The sequence below is a fragment of the Pleurodeles waltl genome, chromosome 3_2 (genome assembly GCF_031143425.1).
Source record: "Pleurodeles waltl isolate 20211129_DDA chromosome 3_2, aPleWal1.hap1.20221129, whole genome shotgun sequence".
Lineage (NCBI taxonomy): Eukaryota > Metazoa > Chordata > Amphibia > Caudata > Salamandridae > Pleurodeles > Pleurodeles waltl.
Window position 1 is genome coordinate 117,084,016 of NC_090441.1, and position 19,382 is coordinate 117,103,397.

A 19,382-nucleotide genomic window follows, 5' to 3' on the forward strand; every position below is an offset into this window, starting at 1 on the left:
TGGAAACTATTTTTCTTTTGCATGTTACCCTATTATTTCACCTTTCGGTTGGAACATTAGGCCCCTCATATTTCTCTGTGTGCGTCTGCATCCTGTTGCTCCCTTCCACCCCTCCCTCTTTCCCTGTATGTCGGCTCCCCGTGTGCCCACACCTCCATCTTTCTGTCCAGCTGCTCAAGCTTCACCTCCCCTCCTTTTCTGCTCGCAACCCTCTCCTTGTGCATTTCTGCTGTAATAAAAGCAGAATACGGGTACAGTGGGGGTAACATTAAAATACAATACATGTTTACTACGTCCACAAGCTGAATCACCTTTCCATAGACTAAAACACTTCTATTTATGGCTAACTTTAAGGACGTAGATTTTAGGGACTTCACCTTCTTCTGCAACTGGTAACAGCCCAGACAAGCACTGTGCTCACTGGCACATGCAGCCTGCACTTAAAGGAATTTAAGGATTTTAATCCTAGTTTACTCAGCACTAGGGCGACTAGGGAAGTTACATTTTTTTAAATACATTTTTATAGTCTATTTGCACAGAAACAAAAGAAAAAACAACCCTATAGTTCAAGAGTCCCAGGTTCACACAATATATCCTCACAGGTCAAGAGGTGTAAGATTTTGCAGGTGTGAGTTACAACATACATGTTAGGGTGGCATGAACAAAAATACTATACAGTAAGCACACACTATATCATGAACCAAATTAATATTGGATCAGCATTGATAAATACATATGTAAGCGTCCGTGCACTCAAATAGGATGGCGAAAGTAACGGAGAGATAGGACTACTGGTACACTGTGCTTCAGCAGGAAGGTTCAAGTATCCTTCCTACAGAATGACTATACTGAGACCTACATAAATCCTACAAGAGGTGTTATGTGTTGCATAATATTGGGGTAACGGTCTATTCCACCATTTACAAATGTGATATAGGTACCAATCGTTGCTACTGACACCCACTGATTTGCGATATATGTAACAGATGTAAATGTTTACTATGTGGACATTACCATTGGTATAAAATGTTATGACATAACCAAAATAATAATAAAAAGATTCCTGGAAAAAGAAAATCATGAACCAAGCCATCAAACCGAGTCCTTATCGATAGCAAGGCACATACATACTTGGTTGCCACATTATTCATGAATCAATATTATTTCCAATCAAGCGAGTTAACCTTCCTCGTCCGAGCCGATATCCAAGCTCAAATCCCCCCCATCCTTAATCTTATCAAGCAGCTGTTCCCAGGCTAATATTTATTCTGCTGCCCACTTCGTAAGTACATGACATGCACATATGATGCTCCTCTGCCACTCCCCATTCAAGTAGTTGCTGATGGCCTTTTCAATGAAATTTATTTCTGTTCCGTTTTAAAACGGTCAGTGAATCGTTTTGAGGTATGAATGACCTCTTTTGAGACCTTTCTATGTACAAATGGCATAGCAAAAAAATCTATAGATATCTCTGCTCATAGCCACTGCATACTCTCATCCTTGCACTTTTCACATAGACACATATATGTGAAACACTAGTGTGTCTCTGATGACCTCCTGTCAACCCGAGGGCCATATTAAACACACATTCGCAAAGTAAATTATGTTGATTGCAGTGTATGAAAAGCTCTGAGTTACCACAGGAGAGAAGCTAGCGGCATGAAACATCTGGCAGGACTGGATAATCTGCTTTTGACAGATTTATGCTGCCTGTGTGATGGTCTACTTTGCCACATCACCTAATCCATAATGTGAAGTCCGTGTCACAGCATAGACTGTCATAGAATGTAATTGTCCTGTGTGGATCACACAAGAACTAGAACTCGCAACTGGCTGTTAGTTTTGTGTGAAATAGTTCCCTGTAAAGTGCTCCGACAGCCTACAATGGTATTAGAGGTGCTATAAAATAAATGAATTACATGTGACGAGAGACTATGGAAAGATGAGAGGCCATTATGGTTTTACTTTCCCCACCACATATTTATGTGAAAAAGCTTTATCAGATCTTATGTACCTAAAAGATAAAAACAGAAATCGCTTGGGAAATGTAGAATCTGACCTGAGGATTCAGCTTTTTTAAATAAAACTAAAACATTGAAAAGTTAGTCGTGAGATGCAGCGCCAACCTTCCCATTAAACTTTTTCGATTTTTGCATATTTTTGTTCAATATAAAATAATGATATCCTTAGTAACTGGAGTATTTGTTTGGCGTTTAACTTGTATGTGTATTTTTCGCTAATTACTGTTTTAATTAAGGTTTGAAATGTAAATAATACAAATTGCTTGGAGAGGCCCCCAGCTTCCAATAGTGATTCAGTGGGGGTCCTCTGGAGTCACATGGCTGGGAACCACTGCCTTAGCTTATAAATGTATTTTTGCATGGCATCAAGGAACACTTTCAAACAATGGCTTTACACAGCTATTTAAGGAACGTGATCTATATCTGTCACACTTACTCTCAGCTGATACGATCTCAGTTCATAAATATTCGGTCCTTTCCTAGGTACTGGTTCATTCCAGAAGCTGAATTCCAAAAGGAGCTGGTTCTTGCGTGACAGAAGCATGTTACCCCTCTCTTTACGAAATTCAGTAAATTCCTTTAAAATGAGGAAAGATAATCAAATTACATTTTAGAAATACATTTGCACATTACTTTCAGCCTCATTTAAACTGTTTCACAAGTCCTACGTGCATTCTGCTTTTAAGAAATACATCATTATATTTTATATGGTGTATCTATTTGAAAACTTTGCGCCAAGCGCTCTAACTTCTTGTTGGGTTCTTCGGAGAAATTGGCAGAGATGACGTATAGATTTGGCCTAACTACGAAGAACAAACGACTGGAAGAAAGGTCTGAAAATAGTGGAACTCCACCGTGAAAAAGCATAATCTCAACAATGATGATGGAACTAAGATGCAGAAAGAGGTTTCTCACCAAAATAAGACAGACTGTGATAACAGGATGTCATGCGACCGCAAATGGAATAAATGGGAATAATTCACGTTAGTTTAATTGGTTTATTTTGTAATTTGAGGAGACTAAGTACATGTACCATTGATGAAGGATACAATTAAATATAAAAACCTATAAGGATTTGGAAAAAAGGTTTTACATCGGAATGGATACACTGAAATGTCTAGTGTAGAGCATACATGAGTAACCAAAAAAACATTATTGCTCCGTTATGTTTCATAACCGAATGTCCTTATTCAGTTTTTTAAATAAATCTGTTACTACATTAGTTTTTGTGACCAAAGAGATGCCTTGTATGGATTTGGTGTTCAGAAATTCATTTTTAAAATTTCAGAATTATTTTGTTTCATTAATCCTAATGTTTCAATGGAACACTTCTTTGCTGGCCGACAAACCAAACAGGCGAAAAGCGAACTACTGGCTTTACAGTTCCACACCCCATTAAGAACAAATCGCTTTTTAACCAGTTATCAATGGGAGAGGGGGGGAAGTGGAATTATTGTACTAACAGGATGACTGTAAATGCACAAAAATGGTAATATGTCTTGGTAAAGGGAATTAAGTTTTGATGATAATTGATATCAGATCTAACCTGGTTTTTTCGAAGTTTACTCATCACTTCCGTGAGAGCCGGGTATCCCCCCTCGTACCGCCAGAGATGCACTGAAATATATTCATGAAAAAGAGTTATATTGATTTAGGACATTTTAATTGAAAAACCATTGACCAGCACCACAAATAATTCCACTTTTCCAAGGGGCAAACAAACATTTAACATGCTGTCATGCAGAGCAGCGTCATTTGACAATACTACTGGAGACTTTTCATAAACTTAGCTCCCTAGCAAACAGTTATTTTCAATACCTGCAACCAGTGATTAACATTAAAAACATGTGACACCCCTGGCTTCTTAGTAACTCCATGGGCTGGTATTAAATGGGGATACCTAAAAAAAGAGCTCAAATGTGCGAGTGGCTTAGGTAGAGCCAGAAAATTAAATATTGTAGTAAATTATATAATTAAGGAAAACATGATACGGCAGAACTCCTAAATGCAAGTGTAAAAGAGTTATCAAAAGATACTAGATATATTATCTCCCCAAAGGAGTGGGACAGCTGCCGGCTTGAAATGAATAAAATAATCCTAAAATCAGACTTTAAAAATCAACCAGACCAATATGCAGAAATAAGCGGATAAGGCAGCTAAGATCGGCTCTCCCCTTCAAAATTCTCAGAAGAAACTCTTGAATCCTACGTTATCCTAGTAGTAGAAAGAAAGGAGCTCCTAGGCACCAATATGTGTGTCTCAGTTATTTTTACTTACGGTGCTTTAGCATCATGTGTTCATTTGAAAGAAAATGGGGATTACAAAATAAATTAAGAAAGGGTGACTTCCACACCCAGTTTGAGCATGCGTGTCTTGCCCACTCCTAGGTTTTATCCTCATTTTTAACGTGCTGAAAAGCCACAGCACAATTTTACTGGTTTTAAACCCAGTGTTAAAGGGACAGAAATACAACTTTGGAAGAAATCAGGATAAATTACTGATTCCCTTTCCAAAAGATAAATATCATTAGGTCCTAAAAATCAAACAACCCCACTCGTATAGTTGGTATCCTTGACCTTTGCTGAGAATGCGATCTGGGGCATAAGGAGCAGGTGGGTGGTAGGGGATGGGGTAGGCACAGCGTGGCTGTGGGTACAGATCTCGCGCTTCTTTCCACATCTTTAATTGATCGTGCCACTGGCTCCTATGGTACTGCTCTAGAGCACGATCTCCCATTAATGGGTCTGATGAGAATGGAGCACCTAAATATTACAAATTGGTTTAAAAAAAAAAAAAAAAATTGACTTCTGCTAACGTCCTTAAAATGCTATCTGCAGGATGGTGCAGAAATAAATCAATTAACAAATCGACTATGCAGGATTAACACATTTTCTTCTACATTATAAGTGTAGCACACAACGGGGATAGATACGACATGCCAAGAGGAGACATGTTTGTCCCTTTTTCTGCTATTCCGCCCTCTTCGGTTTCTTTTTTTTTGTAATCATTATTCTTAAAGCTATTTTACGATAAACATTTCACATCAGAGGAGAACTTTTCTTTTCACCTCCAGATCCTGTTTTAATACTATGAAAAATGGGTGCAAGAAGTAATGCGATATAAAAAGAGCAGGGGGGAGTACTGTATTGCTTGAACCTTCCATACATACTTGGGTACAGCGAGAAGCTCTCATCTTGCTTTTATCGCATTGACATTACTGGCTTCTGGAGGTCCTCGGACTACATTTCCCATTAATGAATGTAATCTATATTTTGCCTAATTAGCCACTATTCGGTTATTGCTTTAGATGGTAACTTCTCTAAGATTTTCTACTCAGAAAATGAATAGACATCCGTCAAGGGCATGGACATGAAACTGATCACATTAAAAAAAACACTCATAAAGGTCTCGAGTTATGAGCCTTAATACACCTCGGCAAGTGTCCCAATGTAATTAAAAAATAAAATAAAAATAAGAACAGCCGACGGGTCAAATGTGGTCAAACCACTAGGTGTAAAAGCTCGAAGAAGCAAATAGATCAGACGAGAAGGCAGCTAGTACTATCGTTTTGCTTCGAGTGCTCTTACGAAATGTAATGGCTACTTTACAAAGGACGAGAAGCGTGCAGAATTGTCCCTCTCCATTTATCCAGAACTGTGGTTAAGTTACCGAAAACTGACAGTACATTCTCATGGAGTATTCATGAGTTGTCAGTTGTGGGCCTGTCCCTTTTCTCGCTTATGGATTCTCTGGGTGCAACTCTATTTTAGCAGCTTCCCTTAATAAAAAAAATAAATAAAAAAAAAAAAAAAACATTGAAAAAATCATTTTCTGGAATTCTGGCACTTGGGCAACAAAGCCTTCCTCCTTGAACGGTTACTGCTTTAAGGATCACTAAGAGCTGCTCCTCAAACTGGAATCTTAATCCACTGACGGCCCACCAGAGAGTGATGTAAAGGCAGAGACACACAGACTCGGCGCTGCACCGTTAATGTTGCTCTGCCATTATCTTTAAAACAAGTAGCTCAACAAGCGCTCCACAAGAGGCGGGGCTGATTACTACCGATTATAGCGACCCCTCAATATGCAATTCATGCTCTGTGCCAAAATGGGCCATGTACAGTGACACTATATGCCACAAAAAGATGTGGATTTATCAATGACCAAGAAGTGGTTTGTAAAGAGAACAGATAGGTTACTCAGACCACTCTGAGCTCACAGATGATTGCTCTGTTACCCAGCAGTAAGCAAAACACCAGAACGAGCTTAGATGTGGTTTTGTTACACAGGTTTAGCAGATAAGTCAGAATTAAAGAAACAAATATTTGGAGAGACCACCAAATTCTAAACTGTTTAAAAGGAAGACCAAAAAAAATAAATTGGACTATGTCTTGAAGAGCATTTGTAGTTAGTGAGTTTTTTTTTTTTTTATTCAAGGTGTTAAACAATATGCTGACCGTGCTTTCACGTTTTGATTCCTTTGTGCTGCACCAGTTAAAGCAGTGGTATAGAATATTACCAATGCAAAGCTATAAAGCGCAACTAACATTTCCATCAATGGCATGTGGACTCTCCATACAAATGAAAGAACTAAAGCATGTTAATTAAGTACAAAATGGACATGTTCGACCTGGCAGCTTTTGGTGTGTCTCCCCTCTTTTTGCCTTCTGACCTCCTGTTTTTATGGTACACTGGACTCTCTTTTTGCTGGTTTATTGTCTCTGCACACTAATCAGTGCTAAAGTGCGAGTGCTCCCTATATAAATTGTACGGTTGATTGGTTTATCCATGATTGGCATATATGATTTACTAGTAAGTCCCTAGTAAAGTGCACTAGAGATGCCCATGGCTTGTAAATCAAACTGTACTAGTAGGCCTGCAGCACTGTTTGTGCCACCCACTTGAGTAGCCCTATGAACACGTCTCAGCCCTGCCACTGCAGTGTCTGCAGTTTTAAACTGCCAATTCGACCTGGCAAGTGTACCCACTTGCCAGGCCCCAACCTTTATTTTCTGCACATGTAAGGCACCCCTAAGGTAGGCCCTAGGTAGCACCATGGGCAGGGTGCAGTGTATGTCAAAGGTAGGACATGTACTGATGTGTTTTACATGTCCTAACTGAAATACTGCCAAATTCGGTTTTTACTATTGCAAGGCCTCTCTCTCATATATTAACATGGGAGCTGCCTTTAAATAACTTAAGTGCGGTTTCCCTTTAGGGGCAGATAGAGATATGAAGTCGTGGGTCTCTAAACTAACAATTTAAAAACACATCTTTTTTGTAAAGCTGGTTTCAAATTTTCTGGTTGAAAATGCCACTTTTAGAAAGTGTGCATTTTCTCGCTTAAACCATTCTGTGCCTCTACCTGCTTGTGTATTCCACGTCTGGGTCAGACTGACAGTTGGGCTGTTGTGAATTCCCTCTAGACAGTGACACAAAGGGAGCTGGGGTGTAGCCTGCATATCCTGATGGGCCATCTGGGCTAGAGTGTAGGGAGGAGTGGTCACTTACACCTGAAAGGGCTGTGCCTGCCCTCACACAATGCAGTCTTCGACCCCTTGGTGTGTGTCTGGGGCCAGGCCTGGGCAAGGCAGGATTGTGTCAACAACAGAGACTTTCCTTTAAAGTTTGCCTACTTCAAAGGCAGAACTGGGTATAAGAAGTAGACCCAAAACCCCAGACTTTTAGAATCTTTCCGAACAAGAGGAACCTCTGCCAAGAAGAAGAGCAGGAGGAGGAGTATTGCCCCTTTGCTGTATGGGCTTTACTGGGTTGGCCATCAGTTGCTGCTTCTGCCTGAAGAGAGCAAAGGGTAAACTTTGCTGTGTATCCTGCTTGAGAGAGTTCTCCAAGGGCTTGGAGTAGAGCTTGCCTCCTGTTGGAAGTCTCAGGGATGCCAAAGACTTCAGTTTCATCTGCCTGCAGCACTGGGAACTGTGTGTGCTGTGCTGTTCAAAAAGAAAAACCACTGCAACGGCACCGATGGCCTGCTCCCTGACTTGCAGACGCCGCACAGAGGCGCACCGACCCACTTCACACCACAACCCTGGTCTCACTGCCGCCGTCATCGGACGCTGCCACCGAGCCCCTGCTTGCACTGTGACCTGTGGGACCCGCACTCCGGCACTGCCTTGCTCACACCACAGCCTGTGCATCCCTGAATACGCCGCTCCTGCTGACACTAGCGCCACTGCCTGCACAGTTGCCTGTGAACACAGCTCACGAGGTACACAAAGCACCGTCCCGTCCCGCACCACAGCCCCGGTCCACCGACCCCAGCACCATAGACTCCAGTGTCGTCACCCGGTGTCCCTGTCTGCACCGTGACTCGTGGACACCACACAAAGCCAGTCCTGTGCCACACCACCGACTAGGTCCTACTGACAACAGTGCTTCAGCAACGACAACGCTGCCTGCACTGTGACCTGGTGACACCGCATGTCGCACTGCCCACCTTTACACCACAGCCCTGGTCTCACTGATGCCGCTGGATGCCGTCACCAAGCCGCTGCCTGCACTGTGACTTGTGGCCTCACACGTCGCATCGTCCTGCTTCACACCGCTGCCCCAATACCAACCACACCAGCGCCCCTGACTTCATCAGCCTGGAGTTTGATCTGCAACACATGTGACTTCAAGGGCCCGACGACCCCTGCTCAGACCTCCTCGACCTACACCGCGACGCCACTCTCCAGAACTCATCGCGAGGATCACAACGCCCTGCATTTCCAAGGTACTGTTTGGGGGTCTTCCCAACACCGTAGCTGGCCCGCGACGCTGCGGCCGGCCTAAACTGTTGGATTTGTTGTTCACGACGCCATGATAGCCCAGATGGAGCAATTGACTTCAAGGCACTGTCTTTTTAAGTAATCCTTGCAAAATTTGTATCTTATTTATTGTATGTTGGACTTTTAGCATATTTGGTCTCGTTTTGTATAAATATATTTCTAAAACTGGTGTGGTGTCCTCTTGTATTGTTTTCACTGTATTACTGTGTGCTATATACAAATACTTTACACATTGCTTCGGAGATAAGCCTGACTGCTCATGCCAAGCTACCAAGGGGGTAAGCAGGGGTTATCTGAGCTGGGTATCTCCCTTACCCTGACTAGAGTGAGGGTCCCTACTTGGACAGGATGCAAACCGACTGCCAACTAGAGACCCCATTTCCAACAGGACGCAAGAGAGGGGAACTAGTCTGAGGACAGAAAAAAGCTAGACTGCTTAGATGCTAACGGACTGTGTCTGTAGTCATTTGACTGAGCTGGGAAGCAGAACAAAGAATAGAGGCAAACAGACCAATGGCTCAAAGCTATGAACACATTTGAGAAGTAGTTTGGGGGGAAAAACTAAGGAACAATATAATTTTTCTTCTGACGGAGCTAGAAGTTTAGGACCGGAGTGGATAAATAGCTGCAGCTTTAGGAGTTCTCCATGCAAGGTTATAGGTATTAATTAACATATGAAGTTTATGCCAATGTAAAAACTGACAAGCAGATGCAGGAAACAAATATAGCCAGCAAAGATTTTAAAAGGAAAAAGGAAATTTGTAAGGCGTTGAAATATCTGTATAGTGAATCATCTTCCACGATTGCATGGAGGTGGAGATCACCTTTAAGAAGAAAAAAAAAAAGTGTATGAGGTGAAAGGGGAACATTTAGTGTTAATAGGAAACATGAGGGTGAAATGCACATTTTAAAGCCTGGAGGCATGGGTGTAAAATTCTATAAGTGCCATTTAGTGTTCTGGCTGAGTCGTTTGTTGAAACATATCAAAGTATTCATAAAGATAAAAGGCAAACTCAGAGAATTAAATATTGCTTGTGCATAAAAAATGTCGTCTCAAATGTGTTAATAAAAAGGTTACTTACCTTCGGTAACAAACTATGTGGTAGAGACCTATTCTAGCTGGAGATTCCTTACCTTAGAATTTCCCACAGGCGTCAGACTAGATCTGGAGATTTTTCTTCGAGCAATACCTGTCCGCGCCTTCAGGTGGCGTCAGGTGCCTCCGCTTCAGTCGTTGTCGTCGCCGTGATGATGTCGCAGTCATATATAGGTACCACCCCGTGCGCTGATGTTAGTTTCTTTTCACGACTTTCCACGCCAAAAGCGCAGAGCCATGAAGAACACTGAGACCGGTGTACCAGAACTAGGGCCCTGGAAGAAAGTCCCTGTCCCTAGAAATCAGTTCGCAGGGCAGGAAGGATGGGTGAGTCTGTAAGGAATACGCAACCAGAATATGTCTCTACCAGATAATTTGTTACCAAAGGTAGGTAACTTGTTCATCTGAACAAGATCATACTAGGAAGTCCTATAGGACCGAATTGCCAAAGTAGCTGTCCCTGCGTACAGGACAGTCCAGACAGTCCAGACAGTAGTGTTTCGCGAACATGTGCAGGGACGCCCACGTTACTGCCTAGCAGATGTCCAGGACTGGAACTCCATGTGCTAACGCAGTGTTTGCAGCAGTTGCTCTGGTGGAGTGAGCACGCAAATCCTCAGGGGTTGCTTGTTAGCCAAATTGTAGCACATTTTGATGCAGAGAACAACCCATCAAGAGATGGTCCTTTTCTGCACTACCCGTTCTTTCTTCGCACCCACATAACCAACAAAGAGTTGATCGTCCACCCGGAAGTCTTTGGTACGACTGAGGTAGAACGCCAACGCTCTTTTTGGATCCAGATGGGGAAGTCTCCCCTCTTCAAGAGAAGGATGTGTGGGAGCGTAAAAAGTAGGCAAAGTGATATAGTGACCTACGTGAAAGGGCGTGACCACCTTAGGGAGGAAAGAGGCCCTGGTACCAAGCACCACTGTCAGGATGGACAGAAAGAAAAGGCTGCTTCAAAGAAAGAGCTTGCAGCTCACACACTGTGTACAGAGGTGATGGCAATAAGAAAGGCTGTCTTTAAAGTGAGAAGCAGCAGAGGACAATTATGAAGGGGCTCAAAGGGAGCACACAAGGTAAGTGGGAACCAAGTTCAAGTCCCACAGCAGCATTATGAACGGGGTAGGTGGAAACATGTGGCTAAGCCCCTTGAGAAACCTCCCAACAATGGGAAATTTAAACATGGAGGGTTGATCAGGTAGTCTGAGGAAAGCAGAGATGGCAGACAGATAACCTTTCAGGGTGCCCAAAGCAGAGCCCTCCTGGGCAAGAGAGTACAAACAGAAGAACCTCAGACATAGGTGCAGAAAGGGGCTCAACAGACTTGTTGGTACACCATGCCACAAATTTGTTCCGACAGGTGTACACCATTTTGGTGGAGAAACGCCTGGCTGCCAAGACAACATTACAGACTTCGGGCAAAAGGTCAAAAGCTGTCAACTGCCGCCGCTCAATTTCCACGCAAGAAGGAAGAGAATGGACAGGTTCGGATGGCGAATGGTCTGCTGTTGCTGTGACATAAGATCCTCTGGAAGAGGCAGTCTGAGTGGAGGATCAATGGTCATGCGCAGAAGCTCGGGATAGCATACGCTTTGTGCCCAGTCCAGAGCCACAATCAATCAAATATTTTTAGAGCACGCTACTCACCCATAAGGTCTCAAAGCACGGAAGGGTATGTTCTCAAAGTTCAGTCGAAGAGCCAGGTCTTGAGGTCCTTCCTGAATTGAGTTAGCATTGGCGACTGTCTGAGGTAAAGAGGTATGGTGTTCCAACCTTTTGCTGCCAGGTAGGTGAAAGATCTTCCTCCAGACAAGGACTTCTTTATGCGGGGTACGTTGATGAGTGATTGCTGGGAGGAGCATACCAGGTGAAGCAGTGATTACCTGTGGAAGCACCTGTGACACCGTATCCCATAAAGTATGGGAATAGCTGTCCAAGAAGCATGCAGTGTTCACGGACCACAAGGCCAGACTGGGGGAAGAGAACAACTTCTTCCCAAGTTGGTCCAGTCTTTTTAATTCCCTATCCGAGGGTGCGGATGGGAATTCGCCAGAAGAGGAAGAAGTCTGGATGACTAAGCTCTCAGGCGAGAGTTTTGAGTCAGGAATTTAGGATCGCTAGGCACAGGCCTATGGCAGCAGGGGATTGCCCTGCTGACAGGAGCCCCTGTGCTTGGTTTAACCACGTCCCCAGCAGGACATCAGTAGGGACTTCATTAAAGAGCGAAACAGGTTCTGACGTAGAAGTCCCGGGCTGAAGCACCACGGTCAGGAGTTTAGTCCTGACTGCCAGAGAAGGCAGCTTAAGGCCCAGGATCTCAGCCACTCTTCCCACCACTCTGGAATAGGAGGCTCCTTCCTCCATAGCCACGGTAGGAGTAGAAACCTTGCCAGTGTCAGGAGAGGAGTCTAGATCACTGGCTTTGCAGAATTCCTGAGCCGAGTCCTTTTGTGGATCATCTAGCTGGCATTCTATAGGGTCCAGTGACCCCCACACACTCGCACCATGCCTATATTCATAAGTATAAGGCCCAGGATCGAACCTGGGGAACATAGGCCCTGTAAAAAATTGGAATTGAAATTGAGGGACGTTGGGCTGGCACCGGGTCGGAAATGAGAATGGGGTTGATGCCAATCATGGTCTCGAACAGCGTCTGAAGCGTCAATGTCTTTGCCAGCACCAGGGAAGGTTGCGATGGCACGACTGGCATCAGCACGGAGCCAAGGGGGAAGCTGCTGGAGCCGAGGGGGAAGCCACCAGCAACGAACCCGAGGAAGTCCTCCCCTCCAACCTCCCTGGACCCAGGAGTGTCATAAAAGGGTACGTCTGCCCAAAAATGAGGTGCATGGTCTCGTAAAACTCCCCGAGTTGGGTATGGGTGGCTCTGGCTCCTGGAAACTCGGGGAGGCACGGAGCCAATCCAGAAGTGGGCTCCAAAGACAGAGGCCTGGAGCATCTACACTCCTTCCGCGTCAAATCTTCCGAGCGATGGGATGAAGTCAACGAACATCTTCAAATTATTCTTGGTGTGACCTGAATGTCCGAGGACTTGGAGTGGGACGAAGACGACTGGTGGTGGGGCTCTGCGAGCGGTCTCATGGCCTTCCTCTCGAACAAGACCGGGAGAGACACAGAGCCGAGCGCCAGGCCATTATGAGCTTTAGGGACTGCTCCCTCAAAGCCTTCGGGGTCATGGCCTGGCACTCGGAGCATGACTTCAGGTTGTGGTTGCGCTCTAGGCACCACAAGCACACGAGGCGAGGTACGGATCCGTTACCGACATCATGCGGTGACAGGAGTCCCACAGCTTGAAACTAATCTTAGGGGGAAGACATCTGGATGCACCAAGAGAGTGAAAACTTTGGTTAAAAGGTCAAAAAGTGACTGAAGGTATCTCTTCACCAGATCTGTGCGTAGGCTGACGCGGAAAGAAAAGAACGGACGTCAGTGCGCCGGGGTGGCGCCTATACACAACTGCAACAGCACAACAACCAAGACGCCAACGACAGAAGCTGTGTTGACAAACGCCACCTTACGGCACAAGGATACTGCTCGAAGAAAAGTCTGCAGATCCAGTCTGAACCCTGGGGGAAATTCTAAGGTAAGGAATCTGCAACTAGAAGTCTCTATCAGATATGCCATTATAAGTAAAAGAGCAACTGAAGAGTGAATGAACCACTGCGAGGCAGAGACATCAGAACAGACTGTGGCATCACAATAACTGAGTGCAGCTTTTTTCAAAAGCATGTCGAAGAGATATTATAGGAAGTGGATCGGAGTTTCATGACCTGAATAATAGCGTCTGCATAAACAACCATTAATTACCGAACAAGGGCATTATGTTGGGAAAAGTACTAAAGGCAGAACTGTTTTCTTCACTTTACCTCCAATGGGCATAGCACCAGATGTTCTTCACCAGGATCCTTGCCCATAACTCTGTTATTTCTCTACCGTAATAAGAGATGTTTTCCAGAGGGCGACAGCAAAGCTAGTGGGATGAGACCAGGTAATATGGCTTTTCAAGGATCACATTGTGGTTAATGGGTAAACTGTGAATGAGCCAGGTTGTGCCAAGAGCAGGGACTAACAATCAAAACGTAAAATTACGGTAGCGGAGGTAATGTAAATGATGTACACTTAACACGAGGAGGGAATCACTACTAAAGCTGACTTGAGAAGGTGTATAAAAAGTGTATTCATCTACAGGCAAAAAAGCAACTTTAGGGTTACCTTGGGTTAATGTACTGATCTTCAAACTATGTGGTATGGAGTTTGGAGGATAGAAGGATGTGTGTGCTTTGATTAGCCTTGATGTGATGAAAACTGTCTGTGTGGACATAGGTTGTGGGTAACAATGGGTTGGAGCAGTATTATACCAAATACATGGTGTGCTGTGAACTAACCACTGCATTTAGGTTTAGAGCACGTAAGGATGCTAAGAAGAGATGTGCAGTTAATGATTGATAAGCATTAGCATATGCATGAGGATGGTACATCATCTCACCTTTTCCTATGCAGTGCTACAGGGGATACGATCAGATAACACGTCATTGCTGCTCTAATCTTGATAAATGTTTCTGAGCAGGTGCCCTCCCTTATGACAGATTGTGTTATACAAGCGTCTATTAACCATAACAACAGTGCAATGGTATATTTACAGAATGGAGCACATACGAGTGTGGATAATGTAGAGCCTGGAAACAGTATGGAGGCAGAAGGAAGAAGGGTGATGCAACAGTGGAGAAATGTGTATCAAAAGTAGATATCACACTAAAGGATAATGAAAAATGAACGTAATGAATGATGTGGTAGATAGATGGCACAACGGTGCATCAATAATAGGATTTTGTAACAAATAAAGAGAAGCTAAGTAAAGTTTTAAAAAGAAAGAGAAGTTTAGTGATGCCTGCCTGAACCAGAAGAAAGGTAGAATAAATATGGGGCAATAATGGTAAGGTTTAACAAAATGAATGAAAAAACATCCGTACTACTGGCCACCTTTGGACAAAAGGTAGACAGCTTAGTAGAGCATTACTAGGCATGCGGAAATAGTGCCTAGGTACAAAGGGCAGAAATGTGACCTTTACAGTAGGTGGAGAATCTGCCATCACCATGGGAAAAGATGGCATAGGAGTACTTGGGAAGTACGAGTTGATATGCATCAGTCAACCTAGCCCAATTCTGCAGTCACCACACAAATAATAGCATTTTTTAGAAGATATTTTTGAAATAATGCACAACAAAATAAATTTAACAGGCGCTTACAGCCTATTAACTTCCACATTTATCCAAGATTAACTGAGAACACAGGGAAATGAACGTATTGTATTGTCCCATACCAACTGTAGGAAGTTGGCTCTGTATGTGCTATTTCAAAGTAAGGAATAGCATGCACAGAGTCCAAGGGTTCCCCTTAGAGGTAAAATAGTGGTAAAAATAGATAATACTAATGCTCTATTTTGTGGTAGTGTGGTCGAGCAGTAGGCTTATCCAAGGAGTAGTGTTAAGCATTTGTTGTACATACACATAGACAATAAATGAGGTACACACACTCAGAGACAAATCCAGCCAATAGGTTTTGTTATAGAAAAATATCTTTTCTTAGTTTATTTTAAGAACCACAGGTTCAAATTTAACATGTAATATCTTGTTTGAAAGGTATTGCAGGTAAGTACATTAGGAACTTTGAATCATTTCAATTGCATGTATACTTTTCAAGTTATTGACAAATAGCTATTTCAAAAGTGGACACTTAGTGCAATTTTCACAGTTCCTGGGGGAGGTAAGTTTTTGTTAGTTTTACCAGGTAAGTAAGACACTTACAGGGTTCAGTTCTTGGTCCAAGGGAGCCCACCGTTGGGGGTTCAGAGCAACCCCAAAGTCACCACACCAGCAGCTCAGGGCCGGTCAGGTGCAGAGTTCAAAGTGGTGCCCAAAACGCATAGGCTAGAATGGAGAGAAGGGGGTGCCCCGGTTCCGGTCTGCTTGCAGGTAAGTACCCGCGTCTTCGGGGGGCAGACCAGGGGGGTTTTGTAGGGCACCGGGGGGGGGGGACACAAGTCAGCACAAAAAGTACACCCTCAGCAGCGCAGGGGCGGCCGGGTGCAGTGTGCAAACATGCGTCGGGTTTGCAATGTTAGTCTATGAGAGATCAACGGATCTCTTCAGCGCTGCAGGCAGGCAAGGGGGGGCTTCCTCGGGGAAACCTCCACTTGGGCAAGGGAGAGGGACTCCTGGGGGTCACTTCTCCAGTGAAAGTCCGGTCCTTCAGGTCCTGGGGGCTGCGGGTGCAGGGTCTTTTCCAGGCGTCGGGACTTAGGTTTCAGAGAGTCGCGGTCAGGGGAAGCCTCGGGATTCCCTCTGCAGGCGGCGCTGTGGGGGCTCAGGGGGGACAGGTTTTGGTACTCACAGTCGTAGAGTAGTCCGGGGGTCCTCCCTGAGGTGTTGGTTCTCCACCAGCCGAGTCGGGGTCGCCGGGTGCAGTGTTGCAAGTCTCACGCTTCTTGCGGGGAGATTGCAGGGTCTTTAAAGCTGCTCCTTGAAACAAAGTTGCAGTCTTTTTGGAGCAGGTCCGCTGTCCTCGGGAGTTTCTTGTCTTTTTCGAAGCAGGGCAGTCATCAGAGGAGTCAGAGGTCGCTGGTCCCTTGGAAGGCGTCGCTGGAGCAGGATCTTTGGAAGGCAGGAGACAGGCCGGTGAGTTTCTGGAGCCAAGGCAGTTGTTGTCTTCTGGTCTTCCTCTGCAGGGGTTTTCAGCTAGGCAGTCTGTAAAGAAATGGCTCCCTGTTGCAGTTACCCCCCCACTTTTTGCCTGATACTGATGCTGACTTGACTAAGAAGAGTGCTGGGACCCTGCTAACCAGGCCCCAGCACCAGTGTTCCTTCACCTAAAATGTACCATTGTATCCACAATTGGCACACCCTGGCATTCAGATAAGTCCCTTGTAACTGGTACTTCTAGTACCAAGGGCCCTGATGCCAAGGAAGGTCTCTAAGGGCTGCAGCATGTCTTATGCCACCCTAGAGACCCCTCACTCAGCACAGACACACTGCTTACAAGCCTGTGTGTGCTAGTGAGAGCAAAATGAGTAAGTCGACATGGCACTCCCCTCAGGGTGCCATGCCAGCCTCTCACTGCCTATGCAGTATAGGTAAGACACCCCTCTAGCAGGCCTTACAGCCCTAAGGCAGGGTGCACTATACCATAGGTGAGGGTACCAGTGCATGAGCATGGTACCCCTACAGTGTCTAAACAAAACCTTAGACATTGTAAGTGCAGGGTAGCCATAAGAGTATATGGTCTGGGAGTCTGTTTTACACGAACTCCACAGCACCATAATGGCTACACTGAAAACTGGGAAGTTTAGTATCAAACTTCTCAGCACAATAAATGCACACTGATGCCAGTGTACATTTTATTGTAAAATACACCCCAGAGGGCACCTTAGAGGTGCCCCCTGAAACTTAACCGACTATCTGTGTAGGCTGACTAGTTTTGCCAGGGTCTGCCAATTGTGGATACAAAAGTACAGGTTAGGGAAAGAACACTGGTGCTGGGGCCTGGTTAGCAGGCCTCAGCACACTTTCAATTGTAAACATAGCATCAGCAAAGGCAAAAAGTCAGGGGGCAACCATGCCAAGGAGGCATTTCCTTACACAACCCCCCCCCCCCCCCCCCAAACGAAAGAGGATGAGACTAACCTTTCCCAAGAGAGTCTTCATTTTCTAAGTGGAAGAACCTGGAAAGGCCATCTGCATTGGCATGGGCAGTCCCAGGTCTGTGTTCCACTATAAAGTCCATTCCCTGTAGGGAGATGGACCACCTCAACAGTTTAGGATTTTCACCTTTCATTTGCATCAGCCATTTGAGAGGTCTGCGGTCAGTTTGAACTAGGAAGTGAGTCCCAAAGAGGTATGGTCTCAGCTTCTTCAGGGACCAAACCACAGCAAAGGCCTCCCTCTCAATGGCACTCCAACGCTGCTCCCTGGGGAGTAACCTCCTGCTAATGAAAGCAACAGGCTGGTCAAGGCCATCATCATTTGTTTGGGACAAAACTGCCCCTATCCCATGTTCAGAGGCATCTGTCTGCACAATGAACTGCTTAGAATAATCTGGAGCTTTTAGAACTGGTGCTGAGCACATTGCTTGTTTCAGGGTGTCAAAGGCCTGTTGGCATTCCACAGTCCAGTTCACTTTCTTGGGCATTTTCTTGGAGGTGAGTTCAGTGAGGGCTGTCACAATGGATCCATATCCCTTCACAAACCTCCTGTAGTACCCAGTCAAGCCAAGGAATGCCCTGACTTGAGTCTGGGTTTTTGGAGCTACCCAGTCCAGAATAGTCTGGATCTTGGGTTGGAGTGGCTGAACTTGGCCTCCACCTACAAGGTGGCCCAAGTAAACCACAGTTCCCTGCCCTATCTGGCATTTGGATGCCTTGATAGAGAGGCCTGCAGATTGCAGAGCCTTCAAAACCTTCTTCAGGTGGACCAGGTGATCCTGCCAGGTGGAGCTAAAGACAGCAATATCATCAAGATAAGCTGTGCTAAAGGACTCCAAGCCAGCAAGGACTTGATTCACCAACCTTTGGAAGGTGGCAGGGGCATTCTTTAAACCAAAGGGCATAACAGTAAACTGATAATGCCCATCAGGTGTGGAGAATGCTGTCTTCTCTTTTGCTCCAGGTGCCATTTTTATTTGCCAGTACCCTGCTGTCAAGTCAAAGGTACTTAAGAATTTGGCAGCACCTAATTTATCTATGAGCTCATCAGCTCTAGGAATTGGATGAGCATCTGTCTTGGTGACAGAATTGAGCCCTCTGTAATCCACACAAAACCTCATCTCTTTCTTTCCATCTTTGGTGTGAGGTTTGGGGACTAAGACCACTGGGCTAGCCCAGGGGCTGTCAGAGCGCTCAATTACTCCCAATTCCAGCATCTTGTGGACTTCCACCTTAATGCTTTCCTTAACATGGTCAGACTGTCTAAAGATTTTGTTTTTGACAGGCATGCTGTCTCCTGTGTCCACATCATGGGTACACAGGTGTGTCTGACCAGGGGTTAAGGAGAAGAGTTCAGGAAACTGTTGTAGGACTCTCCTACAATCAGCTTGCTGTTGGCCAGAGAGGGTGTCTGAGTAGATCACTCCATCTACTGAGCCATCTTTTGGGTCTGATGACAAAAGATCAGGGAGAGGTTCACTCTCTGCCTCCTGATCCTCATCTGTTACCATCAACAGATTCACATCAGCCCTGTCATGGAAGAGCTTAAGGCGGTTCACATGGATCACCCTCTTGGGGCTCCTGCTTGTGCCCAGGTCCACCAGGTAGGTGACCTGACTCTTCCTTTCTAGCACTGGGTAAGGGCCACTCCATTTGTCCTGGAGTGCCCTGGGAGCCACAGGCTCCAGAACCCAGACTTTCTGCCCTGGTTGAAACTCAACCAGTGCAGCCTTTTGGTCATACCAAAACTTCTGGAGCT

The 19,382-nt window shown here is 45.0% G+C and overlaps 1 protein-coding gene across 1 annotated transcript in view; it reads right to left on the reverse strand.

Annotated features, from left to right (window-relative positions):
* NIPSNAP2 (nipsnap homolog 2) overlaps positions 1 to 19,382 on the reverse strand; it is a 110,029-nt gene that overhangs the window by 33,236 nt on the left and 57,411 nt on the right. Inside the window, exons 5-6 of the mRNA XM_069226932.1 lie at positions 3,568 to 3,638; positions 2,458 to 2,598 (exon numbers count right to left, since the gene is read on the reverse strand). Coding sequence (XP_069083033.1) covers positions 2,458 to 2,598; positions 3,568 to 3,638 — 212 coding nt within the window. The remainder of the gene's footprint in view (positions 1 to 2,457; positions 2,599 to 3,567; positions 3,639 to 19,382) is intronic.